Raw genomic sequence first — 19,417 nt, forward strand, 5'->3', positions numbered from 1 at the left:
GACAGCCCCTCGGTTTCCATCTTCGGTAAAGTTGTTCAGATGGACACAACTATAGATACTATATATTCCATAGATAAGCGGAGGCACAAAAAGTTGTTTTGGCAACCATGAAAAATAAATGATCTTACTGGCATCCGTGAATAAACTTCATGCCATCATAGAGCTCTTGGTTGTGCAGTTTTGTTTTGTTTCGTGCGTAAAAGTTCAAAATGAAGTGCAAAGCAAATCTTTGCAACAATGAATCGAGGAATAGTTTGCTTTTTCTTTCCTTCTTGCGTTGTCCGCGAAATAAATCGGAATGTGGAGTGTGGAAAACGTTTTGTGCTCATAATATTACAATACTTCTCCCTCAAACAACACCAGGATGACGTCATGCTCGTTTGGCTACACTAACTGACAATTCGTTTGGCTACATTATACTTTGCCTCCGCTTATCTATGGAATCTATAGTATCTATAGACAAAATCTATTCTAGACTATTGATGAACAAAAGTGACTGATATTAACCGTATCTTATTTTTTGAGATTTTTTTTAAATGAACGAAAGTTTAATTGAATTATTTCTTTCAAAATGTGGATGAGAGGAATGTCCTGAACAGAGTTTGTTACTAATGGATTATTATTTTCTGATCAAGATTTCTGACGAGAGCGATATTCTAATTAGTTAAAATGTCAAATAAAAGCAAAAACATATATAACGTTAAGCTCCATCGATCTCTGGGGTGTGAATTCTAAACTATGATTATTAGGATACATTACGTCGTATCATCAGGCCATTTTTTCTGAGATGATGTTGTTCCGTTGGTTGAAAGTAATGAAAATTCCCATTTAGAAATTGAGATAACTGGGAATAATTCGCTTTCAATGCAAAAAAGTAAAGCATGATATGCTCTCTGCCCACTACCCTCTGTTAACAATTAACGGAACTAAGTGTATGCCTAATTTCCGATCAATGTCGCAATTAGGAACAGCAGTGATATCTGAAGGGAAATTAACGAAGAAGAACGGTAAAATGATTGATAGTTTAAGATCATATTAAAAACTTTGTCAGAAAAAAAAAACCTTGTATCTAGGCAAGCTGTCAAAGGAAACCAAAACACTCGAAACAACGTGGTGCAACAGTGAAAACTGATGAGTAAATTCTGAGCTAAGCTGTTTACCATAGAATAGGTCTAGTCTATCATTGTCCAAGACGGAAGCCTTCCATCTAGTCAAAATGTTAAGTTTGGGCAAACAATTCAAAATGCATGTTACACGAGCGCTAGTTGGTGAGTGAATTATGTGCTGAACTTTTAACCACAAAATAGATCTTGTCCATCTGAACAACTTTACTGAAAACGAAAACCTTCTATCTAATTCATCTGAGGGCAAACCATTCAACATGAATGTCACACTAGCGTCACGTGGTTAGTTCATTCTGAGCCGATCTCTTCACCTTTGAATAGGTCTTGTCCATCTGAATAATTTTATCCAATACGGGAACCTTCTATCTAGTCCATATGTTAAGTTGTGACAAAGAATAAAAAATTAGTGTTACACTAGCTCCAACTGGTGAGTTAATTCTGAGCAGAACTCTTTTCCATAAAATAGATCTTGTTTACTTGAACAACTTTGCCGAAGGTGGAAACCTTATATCTAGTCAAGATGCTAAGTTAGGGCAAACAATTCAAAATTAAAATCACAGTAGCACCGCCCGGTGAGGGAATTCTAAGCTGAACTCTTTACCAGGATAGGTCCTGTCCATCTGACCAACTTTACCGAAGACGGAAATCTGCTATCTAGTTCATATTTTAAGTTAGGGAAAAAACACTACCGCTGCCTGGTGAGTGAATTATGAGCTGAACTCTTTACCATGAAATAGGTAGCCGGAAACCTTCTCTCTAGTCAAGATGTTAAATTAGGAGGACAAACAATACAAAACGAATGTCAGACTAGCACCACCTGGTGAGTGAATTCAGAACTAAACTTTGTTTCTCAAGATATGTCCTGTCCATCTGAACAACTTTTGCTGAAGTCGGTAACCTTCCATATGAGCAGGACCTGTTATATAATGTGTATTTAAGATGGCGTATCTTGATTCTTTTCGTTTTAGCGCCATCTAGTGAATCAATTATGTCATACACTATCCATAGTGTTGAAGAATTTGTATTCCTGAATATCTATGCAGAAAGAAGCAACATCCTATATAGTTGGGATCTCGTGATAAAATAATCTTTATCATCAAAACAAGCCCCTCCAAAAATAGTCTGATAATTTGAAGAATAAATCATCCAAATTTACTTTGCATTTACATTTAAAATTTCAGAAATCCATTGAAATTTCGTTAAGATACGGCAATTTGAATTTGGGTTCAAATTGTTCCCAGGGTACAGACAACGTAAGCATTTCGATAAATACGTTTTCAAGGTTTTTGGAGTATATTTTATTTTGTATTACAGAGCTCAGGTGGACACACCTAGTAACGAAAGAATTAGTAAAATATATCGACAAATAAAAAAGTTACACCCTTCAAAGTGGCCTGGGGTGTGGCAATGTGGCAACTTCTAATTTCGCCTAGTAGGTTTAAGCTATATAGATTTTATCCTATGTTTAGAAATAGTTAGTTTAAGATTATGAATTTATCGTCATCGTTTTACGTATTGCATGTGTTACCTTTGTTTTCGAACAGTTAGGGGCTGTCCATAAATTACGTAGACATGTTAGGAGGGGTTGGGAATTATTCAAGGCCCATACAAATTAAAAAAAAAATGTTTGGACAATTCTACGCAATGTCTACGTAGTTAATGAACAGCTCCTTAACACTATCTTGCACGAATAGATTATAAATCACCAGGTTAATTACTTAACCTACTGATAACTAGCGTAAGTTTTATTTGAGTAACCTACTTTCAAGCTTATGTGTTTAATTTTAATCTTTAGATTTAAGTTCAATACTGTAATTACTAGGTGGGAATCAACCCACCAGCGTTCGGCTGAAAGTATCCTTAATAAAGATAACTAACTATTTAGAACCAGGTTAAGAACGATATAAGAGAAAAACATTGCTTTCGTGTAAATTTGGCATAGACACCAAGTAGAAGACCCCAGATATGTATTCTATATGTCAAAGGCCTTGTGAACAATACTTACCCTTTTGATACTTTTTTGAAATAAGCTGGTGATCTGACCCTGGCGGATACTGTGCACCAGCTCTTTGGCCGCATGATGAGGTGAAACTAGCTCCACACAGTTTATGAAGCGGTATAGTTTCTGACTGAAGAACATAATATTCCTACTTCTCCATATTGTATCTTTCGGTTGATGTCTTAGTATGGGCAACATGTACTTGTAAAACAAATGTTCGAAAATTAAAATAAGAAGCCCTAAAATCATTCCCAATCCAAGCAACAAAAACACTCCTGCCACAGCTGCAACTCCTAAAGGCTTTGGTTGGCCAATGTCACGATCGAGCTTAAAGCATGCTAAACTTCCGTACCACTTGGCCGTTAGGATGTCCAAATATCCATCACTAGAATATTTGGATATTAGTGCTGAAATCATTTCCTTCAACGGAAATCTAGAAGAAACGAGAAATTCATTATTTCCGCAGCAATTATTCAACCTGTCAACTAATAAGAAATATTCTCAAATCATGTATCGTATTTCTAATCATGAAGCTGAACACCTAAAAACTTTCAGTAAAAGAATGGACATCTGTTAAAATCCGCTAAAATCGAACAATTTGAATTTATTTATTCATTGATTTATTGATTTCGTCAACCAGCGTAGGTTAGTACAAATACATATACAGTTTTTTTCTTAATTATATATAATTATAAAAAAATCTTTGAAAAACAAATAAAAAGTACAATTTTATCTTAAATAAGAACTAAGCAGTTTCCGTATGGAGTTGAAATATTGCTTTAGTTTATGCCAAGACATTTTAAAGTCAACGGCTTCACAGTATTGATTGTAAGAGGCCATCATGCGATTTAATGGCCCATATTTTGCATAATTTGTGCGATGCTGGTTTATGGCTAATAAATTTCGATTTCAGAGTTGCCGAGTAGGTGCATGAAAATTTATTTACTAGGCTCAGTCGTGTGTGACACTTTGCGGAGCCAGAAATCCGTATTTTTTTTTTATTAAAATTTTAAGCAGCAGTAAATCTAGGTTAGTATTGGTTACCAATTACTCGTGGCGGGCTCGAGGTTAATGGGTCACAATTTCGATTGGAAGGAGCTAGGTAGAAAACAGGTTTCTGAAGCCTCCTTCAGATACTACTCTTGAACGGTTGACCAAATGCTGGCTGGGCAGGGGCAAGTAGCACAGAAACAGGTGGATAATGAGACTGGGACACAATTGCTGGAAAATGTGTGGAAAGGAGGGGATGATCACATCAAACTCTAACATCAGACAAACAAAGGAATTCGTAGATTGCCTGCATGTAGGGAAGATCACGGGTTCCCAATACATCTCTTACTTCACGGAAGGGTTGTCACCTCGGGTTACTTGTGTATCCAATAGACGTGCTCTGGAGGCATCATTACCCGGCCAATGCCAAACTGCCTGATCAATGTCATCATAACCAGTTCTCTAGGGCGTGCCAGATTTCGAGCTGGAGAGGGACGAAAAAAAAATTTACTTTGGAAAATTTGGCCGAATGCCATTTTACCGAACGCCATTTCTCCGAAAGCCTTTGTGTTGCTGAGTTTAGTGGGGCAGTCGCCGAACCCCCCGCCCCCTCTGCCTACGCCTATGCCGGTTCTGCACCTAAATACATTGCTGTCAACGAGGTTTGTTCTGTAGAAATGAAACCATATGATACTATATGTGCTTCATATGATGTAAGAGGAAATGATGTCCAACCTAATTTACTATGAGCGTATAATAGAAATTGTGTTGGTACTGATTCTAATCTTTCTTAGTGCGTGATTGAAAATGGAGACCATACAATGCTGCAATATTCCAGCATTGACCTCACATAGGCAATATATAGTGTTTTAATTGTGTATGGGTCCTGAAAGTTAAAGCAAAGGCGCTTGATGTTATTTGCCCTGTGAATAAATGTTTCTTCATTTTGATTTCCAAATGCAATTGAAATGTTTGATGTTGTTCTTTTCCTGCTAAATGATATTAAGTTGCATTTTTTTTACATTTTATTCTAGTAGACTTTTTATGCACCATATGTACACATATATTGCAAACATATATTTCATTCCGGAATATATTGATGTCTTCTTCAGTTCTTATTTCCAAAAAGAGCTTCATGTCCTCGGCATAGATTAGCAATTTTAGTTTTTTGAGAATGAAAGAAATGTCGTTAACGTATAGAATAAAAAGAAGAGAACCTTTGGGGACGCCTGAACTGACTCGATTTCTTTCCGTTAAATTTTATTTGTCGAGGTCGAACGACCCTTGAAGAAGCCGTATTGTATATCAGTTATTCTATTTTTGATTTGAAGAAATAATTTTTCGTTGGCAATTTCCTCGAAACGATGAGGAATGCAAGAGATGATGTACGTCAGATTTTCGGCCAGATTTAAAGATAGGCACTAGAAATGAGCTTTTTTTCAATTTTTTTGGTAAGGTTCCGGATTCCAGAGACATATTACAAATCCAAAACAATTGATCAGTGAGTTCCATTGCTAGACATTTAATAAATACTGGAGGAATTCCGTTAGGTCCAGAACCTTTTAATTTTTTCAATGCCTGCAAAATATCCTGAACTTGAAATTGATTGACGCCAACGTAAAAAATAATCGCGGTCGCGATCTTCTTCAGAAAATGTCATGTTGATTTCATGAAAAAAATTGCGAATATATTACATTATCGTCAAGATGCATTATCGAAGGAAAATCGTCAGATTTCAATTTACATAATTAAAGAAGTTCTTTGGACAGGACTATAGTTCAGTTTTTGAATTATATTCTTCAAATGCATTACTGATGGCTAAATTCAGTTGATCGCATATGTCCAAATAGATTGATACATTTTCACTACTATCGTGTTTAATGTAAATTTTATGTGCTTTTTGCTTTCGATTTCCAAGTTTTTTATTTGTCTGGCAGGCAATTTTGTTTTTTTATGGGACGTCTCTTTTTCTTCAGAGGTATTTCTTCCAAAACTATTTCTGTTAAAATTTTGTAGAAGACTTCTACAGTAATTCGGACATTTCTTACATTCCTAAATATTTATTGTCATTCGACAATGTTCAATTTCAATTTTATTTTTGCTCTTGCCATGCTTGATTGGAACGGATTTTAGCAGTTAGATTAGTGACGCCTGACCATTCTTTTACTATACTATACCATACTTTTACTCTATAAACGGTTAATTATCCAGGTGTATACCTACCCTTTGCTCATTCCAATTGCATAGGAATCATCAACGTAAGTATCACCGACTTTCTGGAATGAACATCCTTGGTCTGTTGCTCGGTAATAGTCTAATATAGGCGAATCTGCCATCAATAAGTCAATAGTGCCATTCCTGAAAAAAAAGCATGCCGTTAACGCTTAATATTGAATTAAAATTAAATTCTAGTCAAATTATCATTTTTTTTATGGTCAGAAAAACTAATAATGAGCAGTGAGTGCAATGCCGTGCATAGAATATGTGTTGGTGACATTTATTTAATTTTGATAAATCTCTGCAGAAGACAACCAACATACGATGGACGGAGTTAAACATCAGGTAAAATTTATACACATTTCTATTTGCGACAATTGTGCAGTTTTAAATTTGTTATTTTGGATACGATACAAGAAATATGCATTTTAAAACCTACCATAGAAAGGTTAGCAGAAAAATTAATTAAAGGTTTCACAACATTTTACGAGTTAAATATTTTCAGTTAATCTTCCGAATTAGAATACCTTTTTGCCGCTACTTTGTCACCAGTTATATGCACAAAACTGTGGAATTTATGTGTGCCAGATATTGTCTTTGTTCTATTTTATAGTTCTTCGAGTTCTTCTGAAATTTCTATGTGCTGTTCAGTGGATATGTACTCGAAACGTAGTTTTGTGATATTTTTCTCTGTTTGTTCAACTGCCCAGTTATATAATTCTCTTGGAGTTGTTATGGTGTTTCCATAATCTTGAACAAGACTAGATATTTTTGCCATTCGCTCGAGAGTGCCACCAATGGCATCACATGGACCTTTTCCATGAGACGTTGCAAAAAAATGCCATTCTGCTTCTAATCCATGCTTTGAGTAAAATCTACATAGACTAGCAATTTTTTTTTATTTTTTTTGTATTCTGATGCAGTCCCATCTGACATAAAAGTAATTTTGGAAAAATCTATCGATTGTTTAATAAAATCTATCATTTTTGAGATGAACAACTGAACTGCAACGTGAGTCATTACTTCTGTTATGATAATGAAGCAAACATTTTCAAGTTTATTATCTCTCTTATAATAAACTTCAAATGGATGTATTGTTGCTTGAGAATTATTCCAGTGATATCCTTGGGCAGCGTTTTGGATAATGAATGAACCATTTTCAGAAAAATCACAAATTGCTAGAAATTCCCCTTGATGATTCTATTTTATTTCTTAGAAAATATGACTGTTGTTTGTAAATAAAGTCATGAGTTTTAAGTTTGTTAATTTTATCAACGAGATATCTCGTCTGTCTGATAATCGTTTCCAAATTACAACGATAAGTATTCAGCCACTGCACAGTGGTCCAGAATGCAGATTTAGGTGGAATGATATGTTTTGAGCCTGAAACTGAAACTTTAGACTAAAAGTCTCTTCTACAAAGTTATTCTTTATAGTTAGGCCCTCATTTTTATGACAATGAATTCTAGGGTGGTTCCTATTATCATTAAAATCAAAAATCTAACTTTTTTGTTTGAATAAATTAAGGTATACATTCTTCGGCAAAGTTATAGCTGAGCTGATTATAAGCAACTTTGTTGAAGATAACTTTTTTGTATCTCTTAAATTGGCCGATTTAGAGCTATTTTCTTGAATTGAGTTAGGGTGGCTCTTGAAAAAACAGTTTTTTTGCTCTAGTTTTCTTATTTAAAATTTCTCAGCAAAGGTGTCTTCAGATAATGCAATCAATTCAAAATGCAATGTGTTGGTCGCAATTGTGTAAATACAATGAAACTAAATTTAAATATCTTTATATTTATCAACAAAAATCATGTACGCTTCTTTGAGGGACATCATTAACAGGCGTTTTTGAACGTGTTCTTTTCGTCCATTTATAAACTCGGAAACAAAATCATTTGTGTCTTCGTTCATGCATTTAACGGTTGATTTGAATATTATCAGTTCCGCGAACTACTCGCCGCAGCGCTGGCATCGGATCACTTTGACGTTTCTATATATTCTATAGAACTTTTATGCAATATTGTTTACGAGTTAGCGAGCAAGCTTGTTTTCCGCGAGAAGCCAGAGAGATGTCGTTACTGAGGTTATATGTTTTGAGATACTATGTTTTCAAGAACAAGTTTTTCAAAGAGTTACGTCTGTTTGTCTGTGGTTTAGGTATAAATAACAGAAGGGCATATAGAATTATGATGCGATAGGTTGACTTCCAAATCGTTGTTGATACGAAAGAAGATCTCAATTTAAATTTTATTCGTACCTAATTCTTTATGGACAATTTTAGCTAAGAATGCTAAGTTGCTATAGAAGTATCGGATTTTGCCTCAGTAGTAGACAATATAATCAATTATATTATTTTCTAATGATATAAGCCCTTTTCATATGGAATTCTCGATTAATCCAAGTGAGTTGCTGATTAGACAAAATTGAATCACAAATTGAGCTTCATTGGGTTCTGAGATGATTTTGAGCTTCACTGGTTTAGTTTTGTGTGAAAATGGTACGTTAAAAAAAGATCAGTTCAGACATGAAAAAGTTTTTGCAAGAACATTTTTTTTTCCTTAAAAGTGCCCATCTTGCGATGTATATAACTACCTATCTTGAGGCAAAGTTTCATCCAAATCAAACATGGCCATTTTTTTAATCGACTTTAAATTTTAAAAGTCGATTTTTTCAATGAAGGGCTCAAATAGATTTTTTTACTTTTTTTTTTCGAAAATTTGGACAATTTCCTAAAAGTTATCGATACAACACATTTTTGTAGGAGTTGTAATTGTTCCATAATATTTTTTTGAAAAAAATCGACAGCAAATGTTTGGCCCTTCTCAAATTCCCTTATTTAGTCAAAGTCTACACATCCAGAAAATTTCATTGAAATCTGATAGGGTGTTGCTTCGATTCGATTTGGCGCGAAATGCGTTATTTGTAGATTCAACAAATTTACTTCTGGAACTAACAGATGCAGCACATGCAGACATTGCAGCAACATTTCTAAAGAAAAGGCTTACAGGTAAAGCTCGTATCAGACTCTCTAATGAAGACAATACAATTGCAATAATAGTACAAGATGTAAAGAACAGGTGCCAGAATAGAACAACACTTGAAAGTATTATTGCAAAGTTGAAAACAGTTAAATTAAAAAACTCAAGTCAGAATTTTTGTGAAGAAATTGAATTTGCCTTCAACTCAAAAATTCGTACATTTCCAACAAAATTCCAGTCGTAGTCGCATAAAAAATGTCAACCAAATTAGGATTAGATGCTTTGATAGATGGAATCAGTAGTCATGAAGTAAAACTGATACTAAAAGCAGGAAAATTTACGGATCTTAAAGAAGCAATCCAAAAGGTCAACAAAAACATTTCAGAAAATAGCAATCCTATGCAAATATTATTTTTCAGAGATAGACAAAACAATTTCCGAAGAAATAATAGATACAGTTATAACAATGGACGCATTAATAATAATAATAATAATAATAATAATAATAATAATAATAATAATAATAACAATAATAATAATAATAATAATAATTATAATAATAATACATGAATACGGGAATTAATATTCATAGATTCCTTTCCCCCACTAACGACAGTGTTTGTGATACTGTCATACAATGTTGGTACGACTGATGTGGAACATTGGCAGCACGGCACAGAGGATGTGGCTACGAAAGCTTTCATTAGATTCAGCAGCAGACTCCAGGAAAGGTAAGTCCTATTTTGCGAGCCAATCAAATTCCTGTGCCGGGTGATTTCACAGTAATAAGGCATAATGGCGATTTCATCGATTCACGTAATTCTTTGGGCATTTACATTGGCGATCCTGCCAGGAGTAATCGCATAATTAATTGTTTTTGTGGAATCACTCGGCACGGGAAAATATAATAGTGTTAGTGACTAGTGACGCGTAATGAAAACCGTCAGGGAAAAAATAATGGAAGCGCGTTAAGAAAACCGCTGGCCAAATGACGTGTTAAGATAACCGTCGAGGGTGAAGGTCACCTTTAAAGAAAACCACCTAGAAAGAGAGGCGTGTTGGGCAACCGCTCAGGTGAGTAATGAAAACCACCAGCCAAGGGCGTAGCCAGGTTTCGAGCTAGGGAGGGGTGAAAAAAAAAATTACCATGGAAAATTTGGCCGAATGCCATTTCACCGAACTCCATTTCCTCGAAAGCCTTTGTGTTGCCGAGTTTAGGGGGGGGGGGCAGTCGCCCCCCCTGCCCCTATCTGGCTACGCCTATGCCACCAGCATAAAATGGCGAGTTAAGACAACCGTCAGCGTAAAAATAAGAGGTGCTTTAGGAAAATCCCTGGTACAATAAAATGGCGCGCCGGGACGACCACCAATGATTGAGTGCGTAATGAAAACCACAAATCAAAATAAAAAGTTGGCGTGTTGGAAACCGTCATAGAGAGAAAGAGAAACGATGCGAGGTGCGTATTGGAAACGACCTGTGAGAAAAGATAGTCGATTGTGACAACTGTATGCGAGAGATGTATACAGAAAACCGTCCTCATATAGAAACAGCTGAGATACTCGGTGATCGGAGGTATTCTGTGTTAGGAAATTTGGCTATTGGTTAGCAAGAGAAAAATTAATTGTGAGTGAGATTCTAAAAAGAGTCATGTTTTGTTTCCAATATTTTTTGATAAAGTTATAAAAGATTATCCCATACCTACAAATGCCGACGAAGTACGTCAATTTGTAGCATTCTGTAATTATTATCGCAAGTTTATACCAAATTTTGCAGAAATTACTAAACCACTTAATGATTTATTAAAGAAAGGATCTAAATTTTCTTGCGTTGCGTTTAAACAAGTTAAAAAAATTCTGATGTCTCCAATAATTTTGCGCTACCCAGATTTTTCAAAAGAATTTATTTTGACAACAGACGCATAAAATGTAACAAGAGGAGAAAAAAATCCGTAATTGAGAAAGAGATAACTGCCATACATTGGGAAATTAACTATTTTAAATTATATCTTATGGTCGAAGGTTCAAGGTTCGTGCAGACCATCGACCACTAGTCTATTTATTTGGTATGAATAATCCTACCTCTAAGTTGACTAAAATGAGACTTGAATTGGAAGATTTTGACTTTGACATCGAATTTGTTCCTAGTAAAGACAACGTATGTGCTGACGCTTTGTCAAGAATTCCAAGTAAATCAGAGGATTTGAAAACACTCAGTGCCTCACAGTAAACACTAGGTCAATGACAAGAAAGTTGTAAAACAAGTTATGGGCAGGTATCCCATACAAGAAGTGGTGACGAGGTCTTACGAAGGTTTTGTGATCGCCAAAATTAATGGAACCTTCGTATGTAGTTGCTATGAACCCCGAGATGGAGGACAATGGAGCAGTTTCACCAGATGCTAGATGGACTCACCGGGGAGCTCACCGGACGGAGACCAGCCGTCATTGGAGGAGATTTCAATGCTTGGGCAGTGGACTGGGGAAGCAGATGTACCAACGCAAGAGGGTATAGCCTGTTGGAAGCTCTGGCAAAGTTGGACGTCAGTCTGGCCAACGAAGGAACCATCAGCACCTTCCGCAAAGATGGTACCATTATCGACGTGTCACTTTCTGCAGTCCGTCGTTAGTGGCAAGTATGAACTGGAGAGTGTGTGAGGAGTACAGTCATAGTGACCATCAACGGATTAGGTACAGCTTTGGCCAATGGATACCTACGGCAATGTGGAAAACGAAAGTAAGCAAGCGGAGGTGGAAGACGAAGGCATTCGACAAGGATCTCTTTGTAGAAGCTCTCCGGGTAGACAGCAGCGTCCCAGACCAAAGCGCGGACGAGTTGACCGAATCGTTAGCGAGGGCATGCGCATGCACAACCATGTCGAGGAAATCGGAGCCAAGGAACAGAAGCGCCCAGTTTACTGGTGGAACGAGGCACTTAGCAACCTCCGCGCTAGTTGTCTCTGAACCAGAAGGCGCGTTCAGCGGGCAAGAACTGATGCAGACAGAGCAGAGCGAAGGGTAATGTTTCGAGAAGCCAAGGCCGCTCTAAAACGGGAGATAAAGCTGAGCAAGTGAAACTGCTTCAAGGAGCTGTGCCGAGACGCTCCCGGTCCGGATGTAATCCCCAACGTGGCGTTGAAGGCGGCGATCCAGGCGTTCTCAGACATGTTCAGGATAGTGCTGCAGAACTGTCTGGATGAAGGTCACTTTCCGGACCGATGGAAGATACAAAAGCTAGTGCTGCTGCCGAAGCCCGGAAAACCGCCGGGGGATCCAGCATCGTATAGGCCTATATGCTTGCTAGATACAGTCGGAAAGCTATTGGAAGAGATCATCCTCAACAGGCTAACGAAATGCACGGAGAGTGAGCATGCATTGTCGGTGAGGCAGTTCGGATTCCGGAAAGGGAGATCAACGGTGGATGCAATTCGGACAGTGGTCGAGAGTGCCGAGAAAGCGTCTAAACAGAAGCGGAGAGGAGATCGATATTGCGCCGTGATAACGATCGACGTGAAGAACGCATTCAACAGCGCCAGCTGGGAGGCCATCGCCGAAGCACTGCATGGAATGAGGGTTCATGATTACCTGTATAGCATTATAAGGAGTTACTTCCAGAACCGGGTTCTAGTCTACGAGACTGACATGGGAGAGAAATCAATCCGGATCACGGCGGGTGTGCCACAAGCCTCCATCCTTGGCCCAACGCTCTGGAACGCGATGTAAAACGGCGTGCTAACGCTGAAGCTGCCCAAAGGAGTCAAGATCGTAGGATTTGCGGACGACGTCGTGTTGGCGGTAGTAGACGAGACGTTGGAAGAGGTGGTAATGCTGGCAACCGAGGCGATCGACACGGTTTCCAACTGGATGCAAGAAGCAAAGGTGCAGATAGTCCACCACAAAACGGAATTGCTATTGGTTAGTAACTGTAAAGCTGTTCAGCGGGCAGAAATTACCGTCGGGAAGAACGCCATAGCATCAAAGCGCGTGCTGAAGTATCTTGGAGTGATACTCGATGACCGGCTAAGCTTCAATAGCCACGTCGACTACGCATGTAAGAAGACGGCGAAGGCCATCAATGCGATAGCTAGAATCATGCCAAACAACTCTGGACCAAGCAGCAGCAAGAGGCGTCTTCTAGTGTATCGTTGTCGATACTGAGGTACGTAGGTCCAGCCTGGGATGCAGCGCTGAAAACGAAGAACCAAAGAAAACTGAACTGTACGTTCCGCCTCATGGCTATGCGAGTCGTGAGTGCGTACAGAACAATTTCTACGGAAGCATTATGCGTTATCGCCGGTATGATACCTATCGTCATCACCTTGGTGGAGGACACCGAGTGCTATATGCGAAGAGATACCAGAGGAGTACGGACATTTGTGGCAACGGAGTCGATGGCTAAGTGGCAGTAGGAGTAGACGCAGCGGAGAACGGTAGATGGATACACAGGCTAGTACCGATTATTTCAACCTGGGTGAACAGGAAGCATGAAGAAGTCAACTTCCTTTTGACGCAGTTCCTGTCTGGTCATGGCTGCTTCAGGAAGTACCTGCATCGCTTCGGACACGCAACGTCACCCCTCTGTCCGGGTTTGGCAACGTGAACGAAACGCCGGAGCACGCGGTCTTCGACTGCCCAAGATTTGAAGCAGTGCGAGTGGAGATGCCGACCCTTAGCGCGGGAAATGTCGTCAATGAAATGTGCCGGGATGAGAGAACGTGGAGCGTCGTCAGCTAGGCAGTGACGTAAATTTTGTCGGAGCTGCAACGAAAATGGCGAGATGATCAGCGATTTAGCAACGCCGGATAGCTGAGCTAAAGAGAAGTGCTTGAGCACACACCCCCGATGAAATACTCTAGGGGAGTTCCAGGGGGATAGTGGCTAGAGGCGAGTAAGGTTTTAGTGGCTAAGAGTCCCACACTGTGCCAGAAGGAGAAAACACACGCAACACAATGACAGGCAGGGCTTTTGGAGCTTTCCTTACTATAAAAAAAACTGAATATCCTAAAGCAATATCATATACTACCTACAGGTGGACATGTAGGTAGACTCAGACTTTATCTCAAAATAAGAGAATATTTTAAGTGGAAAAACATAAAAGATGCCATTACGAAATTTTTCAAATCATGTAATCAATGTAGAATAAATAAGATTCTTTCTCACTCGCGATGCTGTCCTGTATACGGAAATTGTTGGAGAAAATGATTCTTTTTCGTCTAGACAAACGAGTGGAGTTGAATGGTTTACTTTCAGATACGCAATTTGCAAAAACAGCAAATGAGTTCAGTTTTCTTGGACATTAAGGGAGCTGTTGATTCTGTTTATATCGATGTCCTTTCGGATAAACTCCACGATAGTGGGCTTTCACCAATTATGAACAGCTATTTGAGCAACTTTTTGTCTGAGAAATATATGAGCTTCTCTCATGGAAACTCGAAAACTTCACGAATTAGTTACATGGGGCTCATGTTTAAGCCCCCTTCTTTATAATTTTTATGTAAAAGACATTGATGGTTGTCTTGATGAAAATTGCTCGCTAAGGCAGCTTGCAGATGACGGGTGTTGCGTATGCAACGAGAGAAACAAGTTTCCGACTTTTTAAACTCGTTTATTGTGGCAAGGAACGGGAACCGAACGGTTAAAATTTCCTGAAATTCATTAGGAACTTAATACAACTAGAAATTGACAGAGAACAGCAGAGAACAGATAGCTTACGTTTCGTGGTTTCTCGTAATTTGTACCCGTATCATAAATGTGATGCTAATCTTCAAATGTAACGAGCCTGCATGGAACATATGGTTGTAATCTATCTTTTCGCTACATTAATTAATTATTTTTACCGTTTCAGGTTCTTGAAAACGTCGATGATCGTGCCTGGACGACCTCATGAACCTATCCCAGATATCGTCGCACGTCGTCATATTTCCAGAGTAGGCCCACCTCGTATCGCCCGTCCTGGAAGGTTGTAATTTCTTGCAACTTCGTCAGAGCTCGTTCATCTTCCTTAGAAAGTAGCTTATTCCGTTGCGCACTGATGCCCAAACTGTCGAGTGCGAATTAGTTCTTGACAGCTTCGTGTAGACTTTCGTCCGAATCGTGGGAATGGTAGCATATATGAAAGCTGATTGGAATTTTATTCAATGCCATACCATCAAACAACGGACAAGTGCCATAGACGCGTCCGTACTATCAAGACGCGTCTTAATTGATACGGGCTCATCTACCTTTCCCTCGCAGCACCCTAACGTTGCTCATTCCAATCAATAGCTTTGGTCGAACGTTGTTGTAGGGTTCTATCGGCAGCCCTTTTAGTTGAGCGTATTTTTCCGACAGCTTGCGTGCAGGCAGAGATTGCGACGGAAGCTTCAGTTCCTTAACAGTGTACACTTCCGACAGGCTGTGCTGGCTACTACTGCTATGAGTACCGGAGATATTCACAGAGACAATCGTGGCATCCTTTTCATACCGGCAAGTATCAGCAGTCCAACGCAGGCATAGTGGATGTTTCTCACCGCGCAGATCCAATTCATTCGCTAAACTTTCCTCCATCAATGTCAAGGACGATCTACTGTCCAGAAATGCGTATGTACGCAGCTCAGTTCGATTGTGGTACAAAATAACTGGAATGTACTGGAACAACACAGCTTTGTTTCCACCTCGATGTGTGTGGCACGATTCGCCTTCTTGTGAACTATTGGCACCTTGCGGAGGACCTTTGGTGCGGTTGTTTGAACTGGATGACGACGCCTCTTGCTTATCCTTCGCATCGTTATGCAGAAGCCGATGATGTTTGTACTGACAGCCGTTCTTACCACACGGTTTCCCGGACCTGCATGGACCGCGATGGTTGCCCAGGCAACTACGGCATAGCTTGCACTCACGAAGTGTATCCCAGCGAGCAGAAAGACCGAACGAAAGAAACTTCTTGGACCTTTCAACTGCATCGCAGTTCCCATGGCAGACGAGGCAACCACTGCTGACTTCGTGTTGTTTAACCCTGGGATCTGTTTCGGTGTGAGCATTCAGGAATCCATCGTCCTTCCGACCACGACGAGATTTGCTGTCGGAACTCGAAAATTGCGACATTGTCACAGCGCTCGCTGCTTCTGCTAGGTTATACAACCAGTTGCTGAACTCAGCCAATGTCACGGAACGAAGGGACTGTCGGTGAGTCGCCCAATTCAACCGAATCATCGGAGGAAGTCGCTCAGTTAAGTTTTGCAAAAGAGTGAGATTGCATAGGTGCTCCTCTAATTCACATGCTTTAACTGTGGCCACCATATTACGCACGGCCAGAGCAAAATCAACAAGCGTACCAAGACGATTTGCTTTTGGAGCCGGCAGACTGTTGATTTTCTGCAGCAGTGAATGAAGTATGATTTCCGGTCGCCTAAAAAGCATCCTTAGTGTGGAGAGTTCTTGTTCCAGATTGCCAGGATGCATCAGCTGACATTTCATCGCTTCCAGCGCCTTCCCTCTGAGGCACTTCTGTAAACGAGCCATGTTCTCCTCGGGCGAAAATCCGCAAAGGTTTGTCGTATTCTCATATGTGGCGAAAAACAGCGGCCACTCCTCCGGTTCACCGCTAAAGAATGGTAGCTCCTTGAAGACTGCATGACGTGCGGCGATTTGGCTTCTGTTTAGCAACGCCGTTCCCCCCACAGCGGAAGGATAGTCGTGAGAGTCATACGGGAAGTATTCTTGACCAGTGGGACATGGAAGACCCACATAACGAGCAAACGCGGAAACGTGCGGGCGCTGATTATTAAACGGTTGGAAAAACGACGGAATATGAGGACGTTGGTCTTCGTCTTGGTGTCTTGAGTGCACTTATTCCTTATGATGCAAGCAATAAGTGTTCCGAAGACATTAACGATTTGACGGAAACGTGCACTTTTATCACACTTTTTGCATTTTTGGGATAGTCCAGTTTAAGATGCAATCAGCAATACTTATACATATTGTGCAACACTTACTTCAACCTCTCTATGCCTTCTTGGATGCTACTCAGCTGGTATTTTTTCATGTGCTCCCATAAAATTTTATCGTTTTGTTGCACGTAGTATTCTGTTGCGGTAGCAACCGGCGCGCCAATCCGCTGTTTTAGTAGCTGAAAGAAGAAACAAACAATGAGATTTGTGTATAGTAATTGTTCATGAACTACACATACCGGTCCACTATAGCTGCCTGCTTCGTTGTGAAAAAATAAACCAGCTATCAGAGCTGCAATATTTGCTGTGTATGATGCCACGAAGATTACGCTGAAGCCACCCCATACATTTATTAGGAATTTATTGGGCCAAGATTTCGGGGCCTTGAATGCAACTAGATGTCCACACAAAAGCCCCCACATTACCCATAATGCTAGAATGGAATAATAAGTATTGTGAGGAGCCCAATTCTAAGTCACACTATTCTCGCGTCACTTTTCAAATAGACCAATGTAACATATCCACCATTTGGAGAAAATCGAAGTTGAAGTTCGACAGATTATTATTTTAACTGTTTAAAAGCAATACATTTTGCAATACTATTTTTAATGTAGTCAGTGTATAAAAACGTTTAAAATTCAGAAGAAACGGTAAAATCACAATTTTGCTTTGAATTTCATGCTACAACATAGAAAAAATCACATATGACGGTTTGACAAGTCGAGTTGTACATCGGACATGTTACATTGGACGATTTTTCTAAATGACATAATCAATCAGTGTTACATTGGACGTTTTGTCTACATGATACTAGATTCCCTTTCACAGATTTCAGAGTATAGTACCTAACTTTAGATTGGCCCCGCCTTTGGAAAATGAGCACCAATCATGTTAGGCAGTCCGAATGACCGAAGTAACAATCATGTACCCATCATTTCAAACTGTACATTGGACAATTTTTGATCAATGATTATCTTAAATAAATGAAAGTAAATTTGGACGGATGTTTTTGTATCACATACAATGATAGAAGAGCAATACTTTGTATCGCTTAACTCGATTTGTTTACATTTGTTACTTAGGACCTTTTGAAAAGTGACGCGAGTATTCGTGCATTAACGTTTTGACTAGAAATACTCAGAGGGAGAGATGGGCGGAGAGAATGTTTTGAGCCAAATGAACTGTCAAAATCTGAGCCAATCGAACATTCCAATTAGTTTTTTTCCGAGGATTTCTTATTCTTACTAGAATAAATTTGAGAGTATTGCAATCGAACAGAAATTCAATCACCTTTATGTTTTGTGTGCTTCTCAAATATTCTAACTCTATTGATTTATGGATCTTCGCTGGTTAATGAATGGCAACAAGAAATGTGCAAAATATTGCAACTATTATTTTGCACGTAAATCGAATCAAAAATAAAAGTCATTTGAAATACTAGCACAAACGAAGAGACAGACGACTAAATGGCGAAGAAATCCATTAAAATAATGTGGTTCACTGTAATAGAATTTTCTTGGAAGCTTGTGCCATGATCCACCAGATGGGTTAGTTTTTTTTGTTTTTATTTGAACAAAGTTCATTTTGTGTATAATGATTCTTTGACAGTGTGCAAAGATAGTGTGTCATTTTGTCATCTTTTTATGCATTTCAGTTTTGAGTAGAGTGAAAGAGATAGAAACAAAACATTCTAATACATTTGGTGAAAATGCTAGTACAATCCAGTAGTAGTGTTGTCATGTGATACAATCCAGTAGTAGCACAAACGAAGTGACAGACGGAGCGGCTCGAAAACTTTGGTGACTAACCTGCTATTTCAATTTTTCAGTGTACCACATGGCAATACCACTACTACTGGATTGTACCACATGGCAACACTACTACCACAAAGGAAGTGACAGACGGAGCGGCTCGAAAACTTTGGTGACTAACCTGCTATTTCAATTTTTCAGTGTATCACATGGCAACACCACTACTACTGGATTGTACCACATGGCAACACTACTACTGGATTGTACCATAGAGGTAACTCTAAGACCACTGGGTCCCGAAGAAAATCATTATTATTTTTGGCTCACTCAGTACCAGAACAACGGTCCCAAGCAGTCCCAAGCTATTTCACTCACCCCTGCATGTTCTGCATGAATCCACACACCCCTGATGTTATCTGTCAAACTTTCATAGC

At 39.1% G+C, this 19,417-nt stretch overlaps 1 protein-coding gene across 6 annotated transcripts in view; it reads right to left on the minus strand.

The window, feature by feature from the left end:
- Nucleotides 1-19,417, minus strand: part of LOC135712892 (glutamate receptor ionotropic, NMDA 3A-like) — a 91,577-nt gene that overhangs the window by 20,988 nt on the left and 51,172 nt on the right. For 3 of the 6 annotated variants that reach the window (XM_065235983.1, XM_065235982.1, XM_065235987.1), the window contains exons 7-9: nt 17,278-17,665; nt 6,337-6,471; nt 3,130-3,556 (exon numbers count right to left, since the gene is read on the minus strand). In XM_065235983.1, coding sequence (XP_065092055.1) covers nt 3,130-3,556; nt 6,337-6,471; nt 17,278-17,665 — 950 coding nt within the window. The remainder of the gene's footprint in view (nt 1-3,129; nt 3,557-6,336; nt 6,472-17,277; nt 17,666-19,417) is intronic. The other 3 variants (XM_065235986.1, XM_065235984.1, XM_065235988.1) reach the window with 2 other exon arrangements.

Source organism: Ochlerotatus camptorhynchus, unplaced genomic scaffold (genome assembly GCF_037179485.1).
Source record: "Ochlerotatus camptorhynchus isolate MF236.1 unplaced genomic scaffold, CSIRO-AGI_Acam_v1.1 ptg000512l, whole genome shotgun sequence".
In the NCBI taxonomy this organism is placed as follows: Eukaryota; Metazoa; Arthropoda; class Insecta; order Diptera; family Culicidae; genus Ochlerotatus; species Ochlerotatus camptorhynchus.